Genomic DNA, 17122 nt, shown 5'->3' on the forward strand with positions numbered 1-17122 from the left:
GCTCCCATTGTTAACAAGTGTTTCCTCATCGGCAGTATTTTATGGAGTCCGGAGTCAAAAGGATAACTTTATTTTTTTAAAAAGCATAAACGATATATCAATTTTTTTAAAATCGAAAGGGCAAAATCGCTCCCCCAGGAGCGATATCCTTTGTAAATTTTCTATTGTTTAAAATCGCTTCAGGGGTAGCGAAATTTTTTTTAAAAAAGGAGAAAACGCTGCCAAAGCAGCGATAATTAAAAAAAATAAAAAATTAGGGAGATTATGTTTTTTTTCTGCCCGTATTTCTTCTGCCAACGATTTTTGTTTTATTTTTTTTTTTTAATCTGAAAATTACTGTTGGAGCAGCAATTTTTTCAAAAAAAAAACTAAAAAATTAGAATCGCTATTCCAATAGCGATTTCTTAAAAGTAAATTGGTTAAAATCACTGCTCCAGCACCAATTTTCAGATTAACTTTTTTTTGAAAAAAAAAACAAAAATCATTGGCAGCTTTAGCGGGCAGAAAACAAATATTCTCCCTAATTTTATTTTTTAAAAAAAAATTATCGCTGCTTTGGCAGCGACTTCCTGGGAGGCTGATTTTTTTTTTTTGACAAAATCGCAGTGATTTTAATCAAAAAAATTTAACGAAGTAGACAGAGTTAATTATGTGCAAAAGATATCGATTTTACCCTTTTGATTTTAAAAAAAATTGATATACCGTTTATACTTTTTGAAGAAAAAAAGTTAACCTTTTAACTCCAAACTCGTATTTTGTGGCTTCTTCAAATATACACAACTATCTTAAATGTTAAAAATAAAAAACAATTAAAACAAATCACTCCAAACACCCTCACTAGCCTCGAAACTTTAGTTCACTTGAAATGCTACCGCTCCAAATGATCCAATGATCTTCTTCTATTCAAAATCATACTCAAACGACCAAATATCTTAAAATAATGGCCGAACATATATTGAGATCCTTAAATTTGTCCCTAAATTTCATTTGGCACTCCAACTCAATCTTGTTCCATTTTAATTCTTCAATGTTTCATTTAAACACTTCTTTCCAAAGAATCAACGAAGAGGAATGTGTCTACTTCACATGCCATGACATGACACAAAAGTCAATTAAAAACACATACACAACTCCTCTAACTTGCCCTGATTTTTCATTTTGACACTCTTCTATCTTAGTTTTGTTCTATTTTAACCCTTCAACTCTATTTTTATATACCATTTAAACACAAAATACTAATTTTATGATATCTTCATTTTTATTTATGTTCTTCATTTCCACTTTTTCATTTTAAAAATCAACACTACAACTTTTTTTTTTTAAAATAATTAACGGATGAACATCAATTTTTTTTCAATTTATTTGTTTTTTAAAAAAATATTTTTTAGAGTTCCTCAACATTTTTTGTGAAAAAATAACCGACGAAAGTGTGTCGATTTTCTTTCTTAAGCAATTAATTAAATTAAATAGCACCACATATTTTTTTTCATATCCAGTCTATTTGGATTTAACTCAAATACTAACTTTCTAATTTTTCATTCAACTAAATACGAGTAAAAAAAACTCATGTTCATTGCTAATTAATAACACTACTTAAAAACGCTAAAACTCGACATATTTCGTTGAGTTGTCATTGTTTTTTTTTAAAAAAGAAAATTGACACACTTTCGTTAGTTATTTTTCACGCAAAAGTATAGAGAATCTCTCAAAAAGAAATTGTTACTTTTTTTAAAAAAAATATCAATGGTCATCGGTCAATTTTTAATTTTTTACGATAAATAACGGACGTACGCCGATTTTTAAAATGCAAAATTGCAGTTGAAGAGCATATATAGAAATAAAGAAATCATAAAATTAGTATTTTGTATTTAAACGATACATAAAAAATAGAGTTGAAGGGTTAATCTTTTATTATTTCTATAAATATTTTTTTTCTTGACTTTTATTCTCTTAGAAAAAGTGTGATGCACACATTCTACCACATCATTTAAAAGTGTCTATGGAATATGAAAATTGGAGGTAAAGGATTAAAATGAAACAAAATTGAGTTGGAATGCGAAAATAAAATTTAGAGATAAGTTTAAGTACTGTGCATATATGTTTGGCCTAAAATAATCATTTTCAATCTGTTGAAATTTTAGTCAATCAAGTCAACTTTTGATCAGCCCACCCCAAATCTGCCCCAAACACACGCCAAATTCTAGTCATCAAGTCAACTTCTGATCAACCCACCCCAAACCTACAAAGCTCACAACTTAAGATTCCAAATCCATGATAAAATTTTGATTTTGATTTAAAATCCACGGTCAATTGGACATTTGCCCAAATTTAGCCCTAACGCAAAAAAAAAAAAAAAGACTTTGATGTTAGATTCATGATCCAATCATGTTATAATATTAAAAGAATATTATAACATAGTGTTTGTCTAAAAAAGATTTAGGATAATGTTTTTTTTACGTATGTACTCAACACAAGAAAATAAGGTAGAAAACTCACTTATTTTCTTAGAAATTCTTTTCAAGAAAATATTTTTTTCATGGAAAATACTTTCCTTTCATATTGAATACACCTTTAAGGCACTCTTATATAGGAATAACATGACACATGTTTAAAACTACAAAAAATTCAAATAGTATACTTTGATATATTATATATAGTTTAAGACTATAAAATTCAAAAAATTCTTTACGTTCTTGTAACTTTATTACACAATCAAACTAAAACACTTCACTATATCAATTAAAATGCATTCACTATCCCCAAGGTACATTTATATCAAGGATTGAAAGAGCAAAAGCAAATACAGTACAACAACTTGTTTAGGTGAAAATGAATATTTAGGACTTATCAAATAGTAGTCACACTCAAATCACATAAAGGCACAACCTCTTCTTCAAGAAGTGTTTCATTTTTAAGCAGCTCCAAGATTGATTTGTTTCTTCTCTTCTAGTTTGCTTGCATGTACAGTAAGTAACTCATATTCTACAACCTGCATTTGGAGTGAGTACTTAATCACATCATGTTCAAAATCACTTACTAAGAAAAGAACCAAAAACACTTAATGGCTGATAAAAATTGCATTTATAGATATGTCAAAGATAGTCTTAACAACATCTACTATAAAAAAAAAAAACATCTACTAACTCTGCAATATGCATCAGAATATAAAGAATACGACGATGCAGTCTATTACAAACCTCCAATAACTTATGTTTGCTTATGTCTTTCAAATAACTTTGAACCCTCCTTTCCTCGTCCTTCAAGCATTCCTCGACCTGAATTTCATCAACATTTGGTATGTAATGGAACTATTTAGTTTATTCAATATGCAAAGCAAGCGAAATAGAATTAACCTTCAGCATGTACTCCTCATAAGATTTGCTTGCAATCCAATCTGAGGCTTTCTTAGAGTAGAATACAGCAGTATCCTTCAGCATCGATTCTTCAAAATCTTTCTCGTAATACTTCATGGTGTCTCCACCTATCTCCACATATATATCCAAAATGTTCTTCGCTAAGGCCTGATCTATTTGCTCTCCTTCGCGTTCTCTATTAATCTGAATCATGGTAACAAGTAAAAGAGAAACTAAGTGTAAAATATAATACATAGAATTGATTATAAAGAGAAAAACAGAACTGTCCAATATGGCCTCAGGAAGCCAGAGAAATATGAAATCGAGCAGAAGTTCTAGAACAGGAGAAATACGTTTCTGGACTATGGACAGTGGTGAAGCCGACGTTTTCACTAATGAGGTTCAAAATATGAAGAAGTAAACTCACGAAGAAGCAGAAGGAGGTCCAACTTTTACTTCTACTTTATACACATAAAACTTATATTAACCATATACAAAGTGTATTTTTCAGCCGAAAGGGGTTCATTTGAACCCCCTCGGCTCTATGCTCTACCCCTGATTATGGAAGTATACATCGTTGTTATACTAGACTATTTCAGAGGAGTACGGAAAGAACCAGTAGACCGAGAAAAAGGCGATCTAGCTAGATCATTCAAATTTAAAGGACTAGTGAACATAAATGAACAAGAATACAGGCTAATCACATTAGCCAAATGTAAGTTGCTAAGTCCGCCTACGTGGCGCCACCACAAACCAAGCTTCCCTTTTAATTTATTTATTTCCAAAACTAACCTTGCCCTTTAATTAAAAATTGTGACTTTTATGAAATGTTGCAACTTTTTATGAAAAGTTGTGACTTTTATGAAGAGTTGTGACTTTTATGAAAGAATATGACCTTTCCGAAGGGTTGTAACTTTTCCAAAGAGTTGTACCCTTTCCGATAAGGCACAATAAACATTTGTTCACACTATCCTTTGTTGTCTATAAATGGACGAATTTCCTCTCATTTTAAAACAACGAAAATTCTAAACCTCTTCTTCTTCTGCACAATTAAATATTTGTGTACTTTGTTCCTGTTGAGTGGCTCACTATACAATTGTTTTTGTATCAATACACTTGTAAATAGAATCGTTCTATCCTGAGAGGATCTATTCCTTTAAACCTCGGGTACAAGAGAGGAATAATATCTTAAGGGGACACTGTGCATTTAGTGGGCTCGATTTTCTCCTTTCTCTTTCATTTTATTGTTACAGATCTTGATATGTTTTTTACAGTCATTAATTTATGCTTATGTTATTAATTGTTGTTTTTGAGTACATGTTTTAAACTTTGTTGTTTATATTTCTGCAAAGTTATTGTGATAAATATTTGTTAGTAAAAATTAAATAACACACGTTAATTAAGTATTCACACAAGTTTTATCTGCTGAAATTATTAAAGGTACTGTAAAAAAATTCCTTAAAGATCTATACTACCTTCTCTGGAAGACAAAATTCAAATTTGGTATGTCATTGTAAAGACATAAAGACCTTAAAAACTTTATCACACCTTGATGTGCAAAGTGAACCTAGAAAAGAAGACAAGAATTAATAAACTTTTAACATGTGTTAAAGGATGTGCCGGATGACCTATAAAGGAATATGACTAGACTGGAGCCTCTTTTAATCCCAAAGACATAGATAACTACACAGTAAATTAATAGCTCATATTCAATATGAAGTATGCAAAGATTCTCAAGTTTGTGTAGTTACAAATTGAACTTCATCACTTTGGTATGTTGATTTTAAAAAAATACCCAAACAAACTTAATAGTTTTGTGTAATATTTTTCCCTTTCAAGTATATATAATAAGTTTAATTGTTGTCCAATATGATACATTTTCCCTTTAATGTTTCATTTTAATAATTACTTATGATACATTTAAATGGAGAACTTTAAAATGATAGATGTAAAGTGAAAGGTAGGGCTGAACTTTTTACACGTTAGAATTAGAATATTTGTTCACTTTTTTCAGCCTTTATAAAATTTATCCATCCCTTCACCAATGATAATTTATTTATTAGAAAATTTAATATCTCTGGTTGAAGTTCATTTGATTCTCCAAAAATATCAAATAGTAACACTTCCTAGAAGAAAAAGTATAAATTATAAAAGCAAATTAAAGATGATTGATTGAAAGATAAATGATAAGATGTTATAATTATCATCTTTCTATACATAATAAATATTTGTTACTATGTAATCTTGTATAAGATAATATAGTATTTTAGCTTCATTAATGACTGATATGTTTTAAATTTAAATTATAAATTTCATAATATTAAATTACCGCGCAATGCGCGGGTGATTTTACTAGTTTAACATATTGGTAACACAAGTAGCCATGTGCAATGGGCAATAATTAACTTATTTTAACAGTCATAGTAGCTTATTATAAATTAAATAGATACCAAAATTCAAAGATCCAGTTAAGGAACATGAGACTTCTTTTAGTAAACCTACCAAAGATATCACAGCATCTCTCACTCCATCATTCATTTCACCATAGACCTACAACAATTTATTAAAATCCATGAAAACAGAGACATTATTCGTCTAATTGATCCAACATATCGATGGATAAGTACTCGTAACTAACCAATTCATAGAAAATCAAATGGCTAGTTTCCTGAAGCGAAGGGAGGCCCCTTCTAGGCACTAAGTGTCTGTCAAGGTAATGAAAGAATCTGAAAAGCCACCTGGTTATGATTTTGTGATTATTCCACCTCTTAACAAGTTCGTGTAGCAAGACGTCGTCTTTCTTTCCCTGAATTGATGGAACTACCTGTAACATCGATGATCATATCAAGAAAACGAAAAAAAAAAAAGTAACAATCATGTATGTAAAACTCTCAAAAGTTTCACTTACCTTTGAGGAGACATAACCTTCCATTGTTTTCTTATACTGCTGATACAGTTTTTGAGCTTCAGGGCCAGCTGGATTGTTGTCACACATGTTATACACTGTTCTGATAATACAATTAGGAAATACATGTCCAAATTGATAGGAATAGCAAAATATAATTAGATATAGTTTTTTTTTTTGTTTCCCATCCAGTATCCGGTTGCTGCATTGGATCTAGATTAATCTGGATTAGCGCTTATAGGGACCATTCAGGGGGAAACGCTCCCTACCAAGAATTTTTCCATACTCAGGCTCGAATCCGAGACCTCTGGTTAAGAGAGGAGTTGCCCACAATAAAACTTTAAGATACTAGCCAATATACAATTTTGAATAAATTTAAAGTACTTGCAGGGAACACATAAACTTCAAATTCTGAATGCAGGATAGTATAGTAAAAGTATAAAAATAGGATACGTGTATAAATGCATATACTCTTCAGAAGTGAATCGGTTGGAAGTGTGTCCTTCTTCAACAAGGAGGATAACTTTGTTGATAGCTTCATCTTGCAATATAGGCCATCCTTGTTCAAAACTCAACGTGGGCTTCAAATTACTCATGCTTACTCCAATTAAGATATATTGTGATATTGATTGATGATGAGGAAATAATTATAAAGTGCTTTGCTATTGCACAACTTATAGTTCATGAAAAATGTGAAGGCTTTCTGAGAAGATTCCAACTTTGAAATTTTAATATAATGGGAAAGTTTAGAGAAGTTTCCAACTTTGATTCTCAATCAATACATTGCAATTTTTTAGACTTGGAGCTTTATGACGGTGGAGCCACTATACCAAAAAGAGTTTATAATATTCAGCAACTTGTCATAGTCGTTATTCAATGTCAAAGTCAACTTGGAAGATTTATAGACTTCTTTTGGCCAAGTCAAGAAAATGACAATATTAGTCCGTATAGAGATAGCAATAAGGTGAGAAAATGACAAAATTGATCCCTTAAATTTCTATCTACGACCAATGACATTTTAGTAATTTTAACATCATTTAAGGGCAAAATAATAATTATATAATTAATGATCAAAATGAAAATCTAGAAGAATCCATGCATGTCTTAACTTTTGTTATGGGCCCATAAAGATATTATTGTAATTTTGTTAAAATGAAGAGTTTCTATTAGTTAACTTCTTACAAACAATAATAAATGCTAAGCTTGTTTTGACATATTTTAGAAAGAAAATTTTAAACTAATTAAAATAAAATGTGTTTGAATAGTTAATATTTTGTTCCTAGAAATACTTTAAAGGATTATTGCGTAAACATATTTTTAATATTATGTTACATAATATGACCACTAAATTCATATCTTGATTATTAAAATAATCTTTAAAATGATGTATCAATATTTTTTAATAATTTGAAGAAAATATCAAATTTCGTGACTAAAAGAATGAACAATGTTTAACTATCAAGAAATTAATAATTTGATAATGTATTCATCGAAAGATTAAAAAATATAAAATTTTCATTTCTATATAGGATATTTTCTTAATATTAAATATGATAAACTATTTAACAGAGAAAATTTGACAAGGAAAACATTTAACATTCAAATTTTAATGAATATTAAAATACAAACTAAAGAAAAATGAGTAGTTAAAAAATAAAGAACAACAAAAGAAAATGTCAATAGAAAAAGACTTTGTTGAGAAATATAGAGGAAGAAAAAAACTTAAAAATAAATAAATTAGGGAAAAACAACATGAAAAAAAAGTATATTGGTTATTTTGTGGGGGTAAGATTTAGAGTTTTCTTTACGGCATGATATTAAGAGTGTAGTATAAAAAAAATTAATTAATGTAATTTAGAATATAACATTACGATAATTGTTATTGTATATAGAAATAAAGTTTCTTTTATTATTGTTTTTTTATTGCTGTGGAGTTAAAACATAATTTTTTAATATATACTTTCAATATTTAGAACATAACATTACGATAATTGTTATTGTATATAGAAATAAAGTTGCTTTCTTGATTATTTTTATTGTTGTGAAGTTAGAAATCATTTTTTTAAGTATTTCTATTTATTGAAGACAATAATAAAATGTATCACAAAATTCATCGACAAAGCCAATTACAAACACAGTATACTTAAGTTGAAGCAGTAGAGATTTGAAAGACTTTAAATCGATCTTTATGAATTGATTGATCAATGATTAGTATTTTATCAGATGCAAAACTTATGGTGCAAATATTACAAAACGAAGATAATAACATTGTGGAAAATAGATACCACTTGCGAATATATATGAAGATCGATGAACTTTTTCAAAGATATCAACATTTTATATATTCCTCGAACACGAAATGTTTTAACTCATAATCTAACGCAATTCTCTATATATTTCCTTGCTGCATATAATATTTTAGAATTCAACTTTCTCAATTTAGGTTGTAAACGACACATTTATGTCGTATGACCATTTGAAATAGATTATAAAGTAATATATTGAAGTTGTTTACTAAAGAAAAAAATAGTATAAAGTACAAAAATATCATATCTTTGGAGGCTAATTACATCATATCCGGGAAGTTTCCTCAATTACAAAAATCTCAAATTTTTCATTGCTCTCGGATACATTCATTGGTTGTCCAATACATTGCAAATGACATATTACTTCGGGGGAGGGATGTATTCGAGAGGGGATAGGTATGTATACGAGAGAGAATATATGTATCCGAGAGAGAGAATTATAATATCTTAAATTATGAATTTATGTAAGTTTTCCAACAAAATATGTGAAATTATATTGGGCCTGTATCACGGGCCTCAAATTATCTAGTCTCAATAGAGATGGCAATGAGGTGGTTGCGGGCCGCTTCGGCTTTAACCCGTAAAGATTTAAACCCACCCATAAGGTATTGATCCATGCTAAGGGAAGGAGCCTTCTTGGCCGCTGAACCATCTACGGGTTTTTGTGATGCAGAACAGGTTAAAATCTTTATAGTATTGATTATAATATTGAGTCCTAAAATATATAGAAAGAAAAAAATATAAAAATACTAAAATATATCTTAAAAGGTATTAAAAGAATGAATATAAATTCCTAAAATATATGAAAAGAAGAATTAGATAAAGACTTCTACATTATTTCCTCAAATAATTATTTAATTTTATTCGGTTGATTCAATTTTATTTTTTAATTAAACTAAGGAGTAAGGATACTAATAATTTTGGTTCCTAGCGTGCATTAGTAGGGGAAAAAATGTCTCCAAGTTATTTTAGTAGTTTTAATAAGATTCAAACTATCATAAGAGAGATATATCTGTAAATATTTTTTTACGAGTGATATTTCTTAAATTTAGCATAGGGTTTATATTAGACAAAAAAGTAATTTAATTATTTTTTTAGTATATGGAAATAATCATTTAATTACTTCTCTAATATTTAAGACATGATTTTAATACAATTTAATATATATATATATATATAGAGAGAGAGAGAGAGAGTGAGTTGTGTTCAAATTAAAGTATAGCATGTAAACAATTATATGTACTACAAAAAGGGGCGGACCCATGTGGCACCCATTAATCTCGTCTCGGAATATATATATCTATGTAGAAATTAAGAGGTATTTATATAAAATTAACATAGAGCACCCATTGAATAAATGATTTGATTCGCCCATTGACTCTTGGGTGGGTGCTTAAGGCTCTTTTAGTGTTGTTGAGCCCAAGTTCGAATCTCATTATTAACATGTATTTTTTACATTTTTAACTCCGTCATTTTCAGAGCACCCACAACCTTAAAATCCTAGATCCGCCACTGATTACAAGTTAAAGTTGGTAGCCTCCAATCAAATTATGGATGCTTGTGGTTATGAGGTTTGTAAAGTTTAGATCTTTATTTTATTTTATGTTTCTCTTTGTTAGTATGATCTAAGAGATGATTTAAGAAAGGCAGAAATACTAAAGCCCTCCCCCCCTCAGCTCGTAGCTTTTTATGTAGTGAACACATAAGCTATCACTTGTATTAAGTACTCTCAGAACCTATTTCTACAACCGTCGTGTACACCTGCAATGCTTAAATTAATTGTGTATATATGCGCATGACACACTGGAAATGCGATGGATGTGGATGTCCATATAAATAAATAGTACGCACCATCTCTAATATTTACCTTCTTTCAAAAGCTTTTATTTAATCTCTTAATTCACACAAATCAACCCTAGTTGCCCGGTTTTTCTCTTTTACACATGTTATTTTGAAGAATCACTCATAAAAAGTCTAACGATCAAAGTTAATGGTAGTTTTCGAATGTTTCTAGTTTGCTTGTAACAACTCCTTCTAGTCCATATGGTTAAGTCTTGGGTGAAATACATTGGGCAGGAAAACTCTTGGAATAATGACTTGAAAATTCTGAGCTAGGCTAATCTCAAACGAAGTCTGAGCAAGGTGCGGTCTAGAAAAATTCGGGAATGGATTGGGTAAAATGTTTAAGCTTGAATTGGATTTTCTATTATCTAAGACATTAAGGAATTCATAGGGCTTTTCGTAAGTAAATTCGGGTAAGTAGAACTATCAATATTGGACTTGGGTGAAGGGATTAGTTTAGAACATTAAAGTTCGAAGGTGTGTAGTGAAATGGAAATTTTCGAAGAGAATTTTGAATTCATATCCCATGCAATTTGCTTTTGCTGGTGTCATGTCGCTATAGATGGGAATTAATTCCCGCTTTAGCAAGTGGTCCCGATATGATGGATACGCAATAACGGGTTGGACCACTATAACAGGTTGGACCGGGATAAGTCATGAATTTATGCAGAAACGTTTCAAAACCACCATTATTCTGCAAACTCACTTTTGGGAAGAGTAATGGCGACCTAGGGCATTTTCTCCAAGTTTCCTGTCAAATTCTTTGATAAATGTAAGTTCATTACTCCCCTAATATAGTAATCCAATTCATGAACCTTAGAATCAAGGGAAAAGGCTCAAATATGCCATCAAAGTTTTAGAAAGGCTCATTTATGCCATCCGTAAAAAAATTGGCTTATCTATGCCATTGTTGTTAAAGAAAAGGCTCATCCATGCCATTTTTAAACTCCGATTTTGCAAAACTACTTTTTACACCCCAAACAAGGTTTAACACTTTTTAAGTGAAGTTAAGAACACCAAGAACACATGAAGAACATAAATAACTCCCAACTTTTCAACATATTCAATACTTCACGAAATCATCTCAAATTCCGGCTACATCATTAGTTACTTTTTAGAAAAATTAAAATTCTAAAATTATTTGTAGAGTTAAAATAATTCACCCGTATTTAAAAAAATATTCCATAAAACAAAAATCAGTCCCAAAATTTCAAAAAATTGCTTTGTTTCATGTTTTTGTAGTTTTTGACATTAAATCTTTGTTCCCTACTATTTTTTGAGTCTATGTTTAAAATTTCAAATGATCTGAAGTTGTGGAGAAAACTCTACCATCAAAGAATGTTGAAGTTTTGAAACTTTCAAGAAATTTCAAGTGGATCTTGTTGAGTTAGGTTGAATTTGCGCTCAAAAGATATTGAGTTTTGGTATCTAGCTCGAAAGGAAACTACTCTTGAAATTTGAGGTAATTTCATGAAAAATTAAAGAAGTTTGAAAATTTGAAAATTGTTAATGTTCTTTATGTGTTCTTGGTGTTCTTAAGGAAGAACAAGCAAAAAGAGTACATTTGATCCAAAATCTTCAATTGAAAAGTGTTAAAAGTTGTTTTGAATATAAAAAATGGTTTTGCATAATCGGAGTTAAAAAAATGGCATGGATAAGCCTTTTCTTTAACAACAATGACATAGATGAGCCAAACTTTTAACGGATGACATAAATGAGCCTTTTCTGAAAGTTCGATGACATATTTGAGCCTTTTCCCTAAAATCAATGATGGTTGACTTATGGATGGTTTTGACTAGAATTAATAGTGGAAAAACCTTTTTTTGGGTGGGATGATCATGTGAATGACTTGGGGTTTAGGATTTTGTAATAATCCGGGTATTGTTAGGCCATTATTCATTGATTGTGTTTTTTTTAAAAATTGTTTTAGACCAAGAACAAGCCGAAGTTCATAATTACAAAGAGAAAGTGTAACATCTCAAAAATTGAAAAGTCAAGTTGAAAAGGAAAAGTGCAGAAAACTTCACTGAAGTAATGAACTACGAGTCCAATCTATGGACTGTAGGAAGTCCTAGGGGTAGTATAAAGGCTATCGTAGAAGTTGAGTTGAGCTTTGGAAATTTCATGTTTTTGAAGTTTGACCTATGACTTGACAGGATGAGCCGTAGGAAATTTAACGGGTTGTAGATGGTTTTTGTAAAAATGATTCAAAGATTTGATTTAAGACCTTAGACCTATGGAAGGATTTGACAGGTCGTAGTTGGTTCTACGAGCAGTAAGAAGGTTTTGTGGAAGTAAACCAAGCTTAATGAATTTTTAAACTTGAAATTGTGTTCTACGGAAGAGGACTACAAACCGTAGATGGAACGACGGGCTGTAGAAAAGTCTCGTGGGAAATGATATTGAATTTTTGGGTTTTTGAAGTTGGTTCTACAGTTGACCAGTATGGGTCATAGGTCACTTTCGATAGTTTTAATGAAGGGTGTTTTGGTCTTTTCTTATCCAATTAACCTTATACTATGTCGTTTTGGACCTATAAATACCCATATAACTAATTTTTGATTCATAAATCTACCCAAACCCTCTCTTTCTCTCAAATTCCCAAATCTCATCCACATTCATCCTCTTCAAATTTTCTCAAACTTCAAGCAATAAATCTAGGGTTCAAGCTTCAAGTCTCCCTTTTCCTCCATTACTTTTGGGCTTTGAGCATCAAGGTATGTGAAAATTCACCAATGAATTTCATTCATCCATTGGGCCCCAAAAGATATCCAAGTTTCCAATTCAATTTCATCTAAACTAGTTAGGGTTTCACTCAATTTTCCATGGGTCCTATGTGTTACGATTCAATTATTTAATTTCAATCTTATTATGCATGATTTGATTCAGTTATATGTTTTTCAATTGGTTTCATATGGACTCATGCATTATTCATGATTTTGACTATGAATTTATGAAGAAAGCTATAAACTTATGAATGCTGATTTATGAAAGCTATGCATGATTTATGAAAAAAGATGTTTTATGAACTAAGGTTGCTTTAAGATAAGCATCAATGAAATTGTGAAAGGTTTTCCCACATATTAGGAAATCACGATTGGTGAAAGTTTTCTCACACATCAATGAATAATGATTTAAGGAGTTACTCTATGATGACTTTATGATTCAAATAGGTATGTTTATTATTGTCTATCCTAATGCTATGCTTTGATAATTTGTGTTATCTATTCCGTTGGAATTTAACTTAGCACCGAGAGAACTTTGAGGTGGAGGCTCAAATAGGATAGTCTCTAGTAGCAACCTCTAGTTCTAAACTACGTGGCCCCGTATGATTGTCTTAAATGACCTAAATAGTGGATCCACAAATAACATATGAATGAATGATATGAAGCTTTACCTTGGTAAGTAGATTCTCCCTTCTTGGTGTGGAAGTTACACCAGATTTCATGTTATAGCTCACATCGTCTAATGTCGGTTAAAGCTCATATCCCACAAAATAAAATGAACTATGTTTTCCTTGAAAGGTTTAATGAGGCTTTCATTAATGATTTTAAGATGTATTAACCATGTTCATGTGATTCACAATTCTTCTTTAAAGGTTTTTACTATACTTTAGCTTTGATCATGCATACCTTATTTTATATCCCCATATGATAGTGTTTCATATAATATTGAATTTCCTCATACTTCATACAGTTTATGTACTAATGCATACTCGTCTACATTATCTTATAATATAGAGTTTGATGTTTCTTATCCTCCCGCTCGTGGCTAGATTCAGATTGTTATCTCTTACCTATAGATTGATGAGTCTTCATTCTCTGAGTACATGTCTCGTAATGATTTAGCTTATCTTTTGATTTTATGTCTTTTATTTTAGACTTTGAATGTGGTGTATGAGTTACGCCCCCAACCACTATTATGATGTATTAGAAAGGCTTGTCAAGACATAGTTATATTTCCGCTATATAATTCAAACTCTTTTATGATATGAGTCTTCTTTACCTAAACTCTTCTTGTATAACATATATTATGTTGTATACATGTCAAATGACTTGCTTAGGATCTCTCGGGGTCTTATATATATGTCATGTCACGTCTAGAATGTACTTTGGATCATGATAGAAAGGTCAGGTTTTGTAGACTTTCCAAGGTTTGATTAGAGGAAGATGATAGTTGTTTGTTTCCCATTTATGTTATATTTCTTGTAAACTGCTTCGTTAGTATTGCATGCATGCTAAATGATTGGGAAAAAAAGAAAAGAGATGATGTGAAATATTGGGAGTTGTTCATCGCATGCAATGAAAGTGTTCACTTTGAGGTACTAGTGTTGTTGCAATTAATTATGATTGTGATTGTGATGTATGTTTGATGATTGGATCAGGTATAACATCGATACATACTAATAATTAGATCGGGTAACATGTCAGTACATACTAATGATTGGATCGGGTACTACGCTGATTTTTACTACTAAGTGGATATGGTACCATGTCGTTACATACTAATGAGTAGATCAAGTACCACACTGGTATGCTAATAGTTTACATATGGGTTCCATGAGAGAATTAAAATGAGTTGTTGTGTTGTGATTGTCCATGTTTATTGTGCATAACGGTTCAGGATAAGGACTGGGAGTCTAGGCTATGTTGTACTTCTGTTGTAATTGTAGGTTGTCTGTTTTACTAAGTTTTGGCTGCCTGATTCACGTTTCTTATTTTGGAACTAGTTGATGATCCTATGAGCATACTATGATTGCTTACAAATATTGCACTTGCCTTTTTTTATTGAGTACATAACATATTCATGCGACTGTTTCGAGACCTCAACGATGAGACACGTGATATTTGAATCCAAGGGTGAGCTACTTCTTTCAAGCTTATGGATTTCAATTATAGCCAAATATAGTTAAGAATGTAGCCAAATTGGTTTAATTAGTGATTTTGGCTAGAAATTGAATAAGACAAATTAATATAATTAATGAGCTTCTTAATCTTAACGAAATAAAATAGTTAACTTAATTATAAACCAATTGTCTCCACCATATAATCTACTAACTAAACTAACATAATCAACAAAATATTTAACTAAAAATAATTTTTTTGAAACAATTTTTGAATATTTATATATATAATTACATAGAATTAATATTATCTTTAAATTATAAAAGGTGACAAAACTACTTAAAAAATAACTTGAAAAACATTGAATTTATAAAATCAATTATTTCAAATCACTTGCAATTAAAGAAGTTCGATAGTTAATCTATATTGTGGAGGGCCAAAATTAGGTGTTACTAGAGATAAAGTAGTATAAGAAGTATACCTAGTATGAAACAATTTATATATATATATATATATATATATATATATATATATATATATATATTGTAACACCTCAGTCTTAGAATGAGCCAATTTTAGAAGGAACTAGATTGAAAAAAGCTAATTTGAGATTTGTGCAAGATAGTCTTCAATTGTGAGTTTTGGGTCAACTTCAAATAAACATAACTTTATGTACAGGATGAGATAGGTGGCCCATAAGGTATCAAATGAAATATCTTTCAGTCCTCTTTCTAACGCCGCTGAGTTTGCTAAATTCTGAGTTCGGATGAGGGAGATATGCCAGTTTGAGTTCAGCATGCCCGATTAAGGAAAGTTCATCCAAATTAAAGAAGTGTATTTTGGTCTTTTCCTTACCCCAGTAGACTAACTCATTTTTAGAAATATTTTAGGGTTCTATTGACTTAGATCAGTTTTCATAATTCCTAAACACACTTAGGGTTTTAGAGAGAAGTTCAGGAGGAGAAAAAGGTAAAAGTTCAAGAGTTCGTTCAAGATTCTTGCGATAGTAGAGGAGTTTCGCCAAGGATTTAATCCTTAAGGTATGTAAGTTTTCATAGTATTGGGTTTGTTCACTCACACACCAATCATGTGAGTTTCATCCGTAATTTCGTTCTTGAGGTTGAATGATTTAAGTTCTTGAAGAATTCTTGAGGTTTTGAGCTTCATTCTTTGATAATGGGGGTTTGTTGAGGTCTTGAGGTGAGGATCTTGTTTATGAGCATTGCTATTGAGGGATTTCAAGTAGATTTTCATGAAATTGTGTTGGGTAAATGAATCTAAGGAAATTTGGAATAAACCACTCGATTCTAGGTGAACTAGGGCTAGAAATCAAAGAGGAAAATTTGTCAAATTTTTTGGGCAGGGGCTGGGACGACGTGTCACTGATGCACCAGAAGGCTGGCGCACCACGCCAGTAATGCGTTAGAAAGAGTGCTCTATAGTTTAGGGGTTGGCTCCCCGCGCCACTCAGTGCACTAGAGTCACCTGTCCCCGTCCTTTTCCGTCATTCGTCCCGTTTGAGTTCTTTTAAAAAGTACCTTCACTCTATTCCTGATTGTAACTATTCTAAACTACATCTAATCATCAAAAGATCCTTTATATCATGAATCATAACTCTTGAATTCACAATTCAAATTCAAGAAAAGATTTAGAGTCAAGTTTGAGAGAGCCTTTCGAGTCTTTTACAAACTTTTAAAACTTGAGTACTTGAGTATGAGGATGAGGAGAGTTGAGTTTCATTTTTCAAAATGCATATATGGGAATTAAGTATTCTCAAGATTAAATGTTTTTACATTTAAAATGAGAGGAAACTTCGATTTCCAAATGAGTTCATGAAGAGTTTTGAGCACTATCTCTTTTAAGAGAACATTT

The 17122-nt window shown here is 30.8% G+C and overlaps 1 protein-coding gene across 2 annotated transcripts; it reads right to left on the bottom strand.

The window, feature by feature from the left end:
* Positions 1-2745: 2745 nt before the first annotated feature.
* On the bottom strand, positions 2746-6975 carry LOC125878342 (cullin-1-like). 2 transcript variants are annotated; one of them, XM_049559580.1, is made up of 7 exons: positions 6712-6971; positions 6262-6361; positions 5992-6177; positions 5856-5903; positions 3354-3557; positions 3198-3275; positions 2746-2989 (listed from the first exon to the last, which is right to left on the bottom strand). In XM_049559580.1, the coding sequence occupies exons 1-7, from the start codon at positions 6852-6854 to the stop codon at positions 2912-2914; spliced, it is 837 nt and encodes a 278-aa protein (XP_049415537.1). In that variant the 5' UTR covers positions 6855-6971; the 3' UTR covers positions 2746-2911. The 2 variants fall into 2 exon arrangements, with proteins under 2 accessions (XP_049415537.1, XP_049415545.1); XM_049559588.1 differs by lacking the exon at positions 5856-5903 and having other exon boundaries at positions 6712-6975.
* Between the last annotated feature and the right edge of the window lie 10147 nt (positions 6976-17122).

The sequence above is a fragment of the Solanum stenotomum genome, chromosome 1, assembly GCF_019186545.1.
Source record: "Solanum stenotomum isolate F172 chromosome 1, ASM1918654v1, whole genome shotgun sequence".
NCBI lineage: Eukaryota > Viridiplantae > Streptophyta > Magnoliopsida > Solanales > Solanaceae > Solanum > Solanum stenotomum.

What these genes read in the sequence shown, in the direction of transcription:
- LOC125878342 (XM_049559580.1), bottom strand. Translation starts at nt 6,854, where the DNA reads ATGAGTAATTTGAAGCCCACGTTGAGTTTTGAACAAGGATGGCCTATA. An exon ending in ATTTGATTTTCTATGAATTG is followed by an intron (nt 5,904 to 5,991) that starts GTTAGTTACGAG and finishes AAATTGTTGTAG; the next exon opens with GTCTATGGTGAAATGAATGA. An exon ending in GAGATGCTGTGATATCTTTG is followed by an intron (nt 3,558 to 5,855) that starts GTAGGTTTACTA and finishes ACCATGATTCAG; the next exon opens with ATTAATAGAGAACGCGAAGG.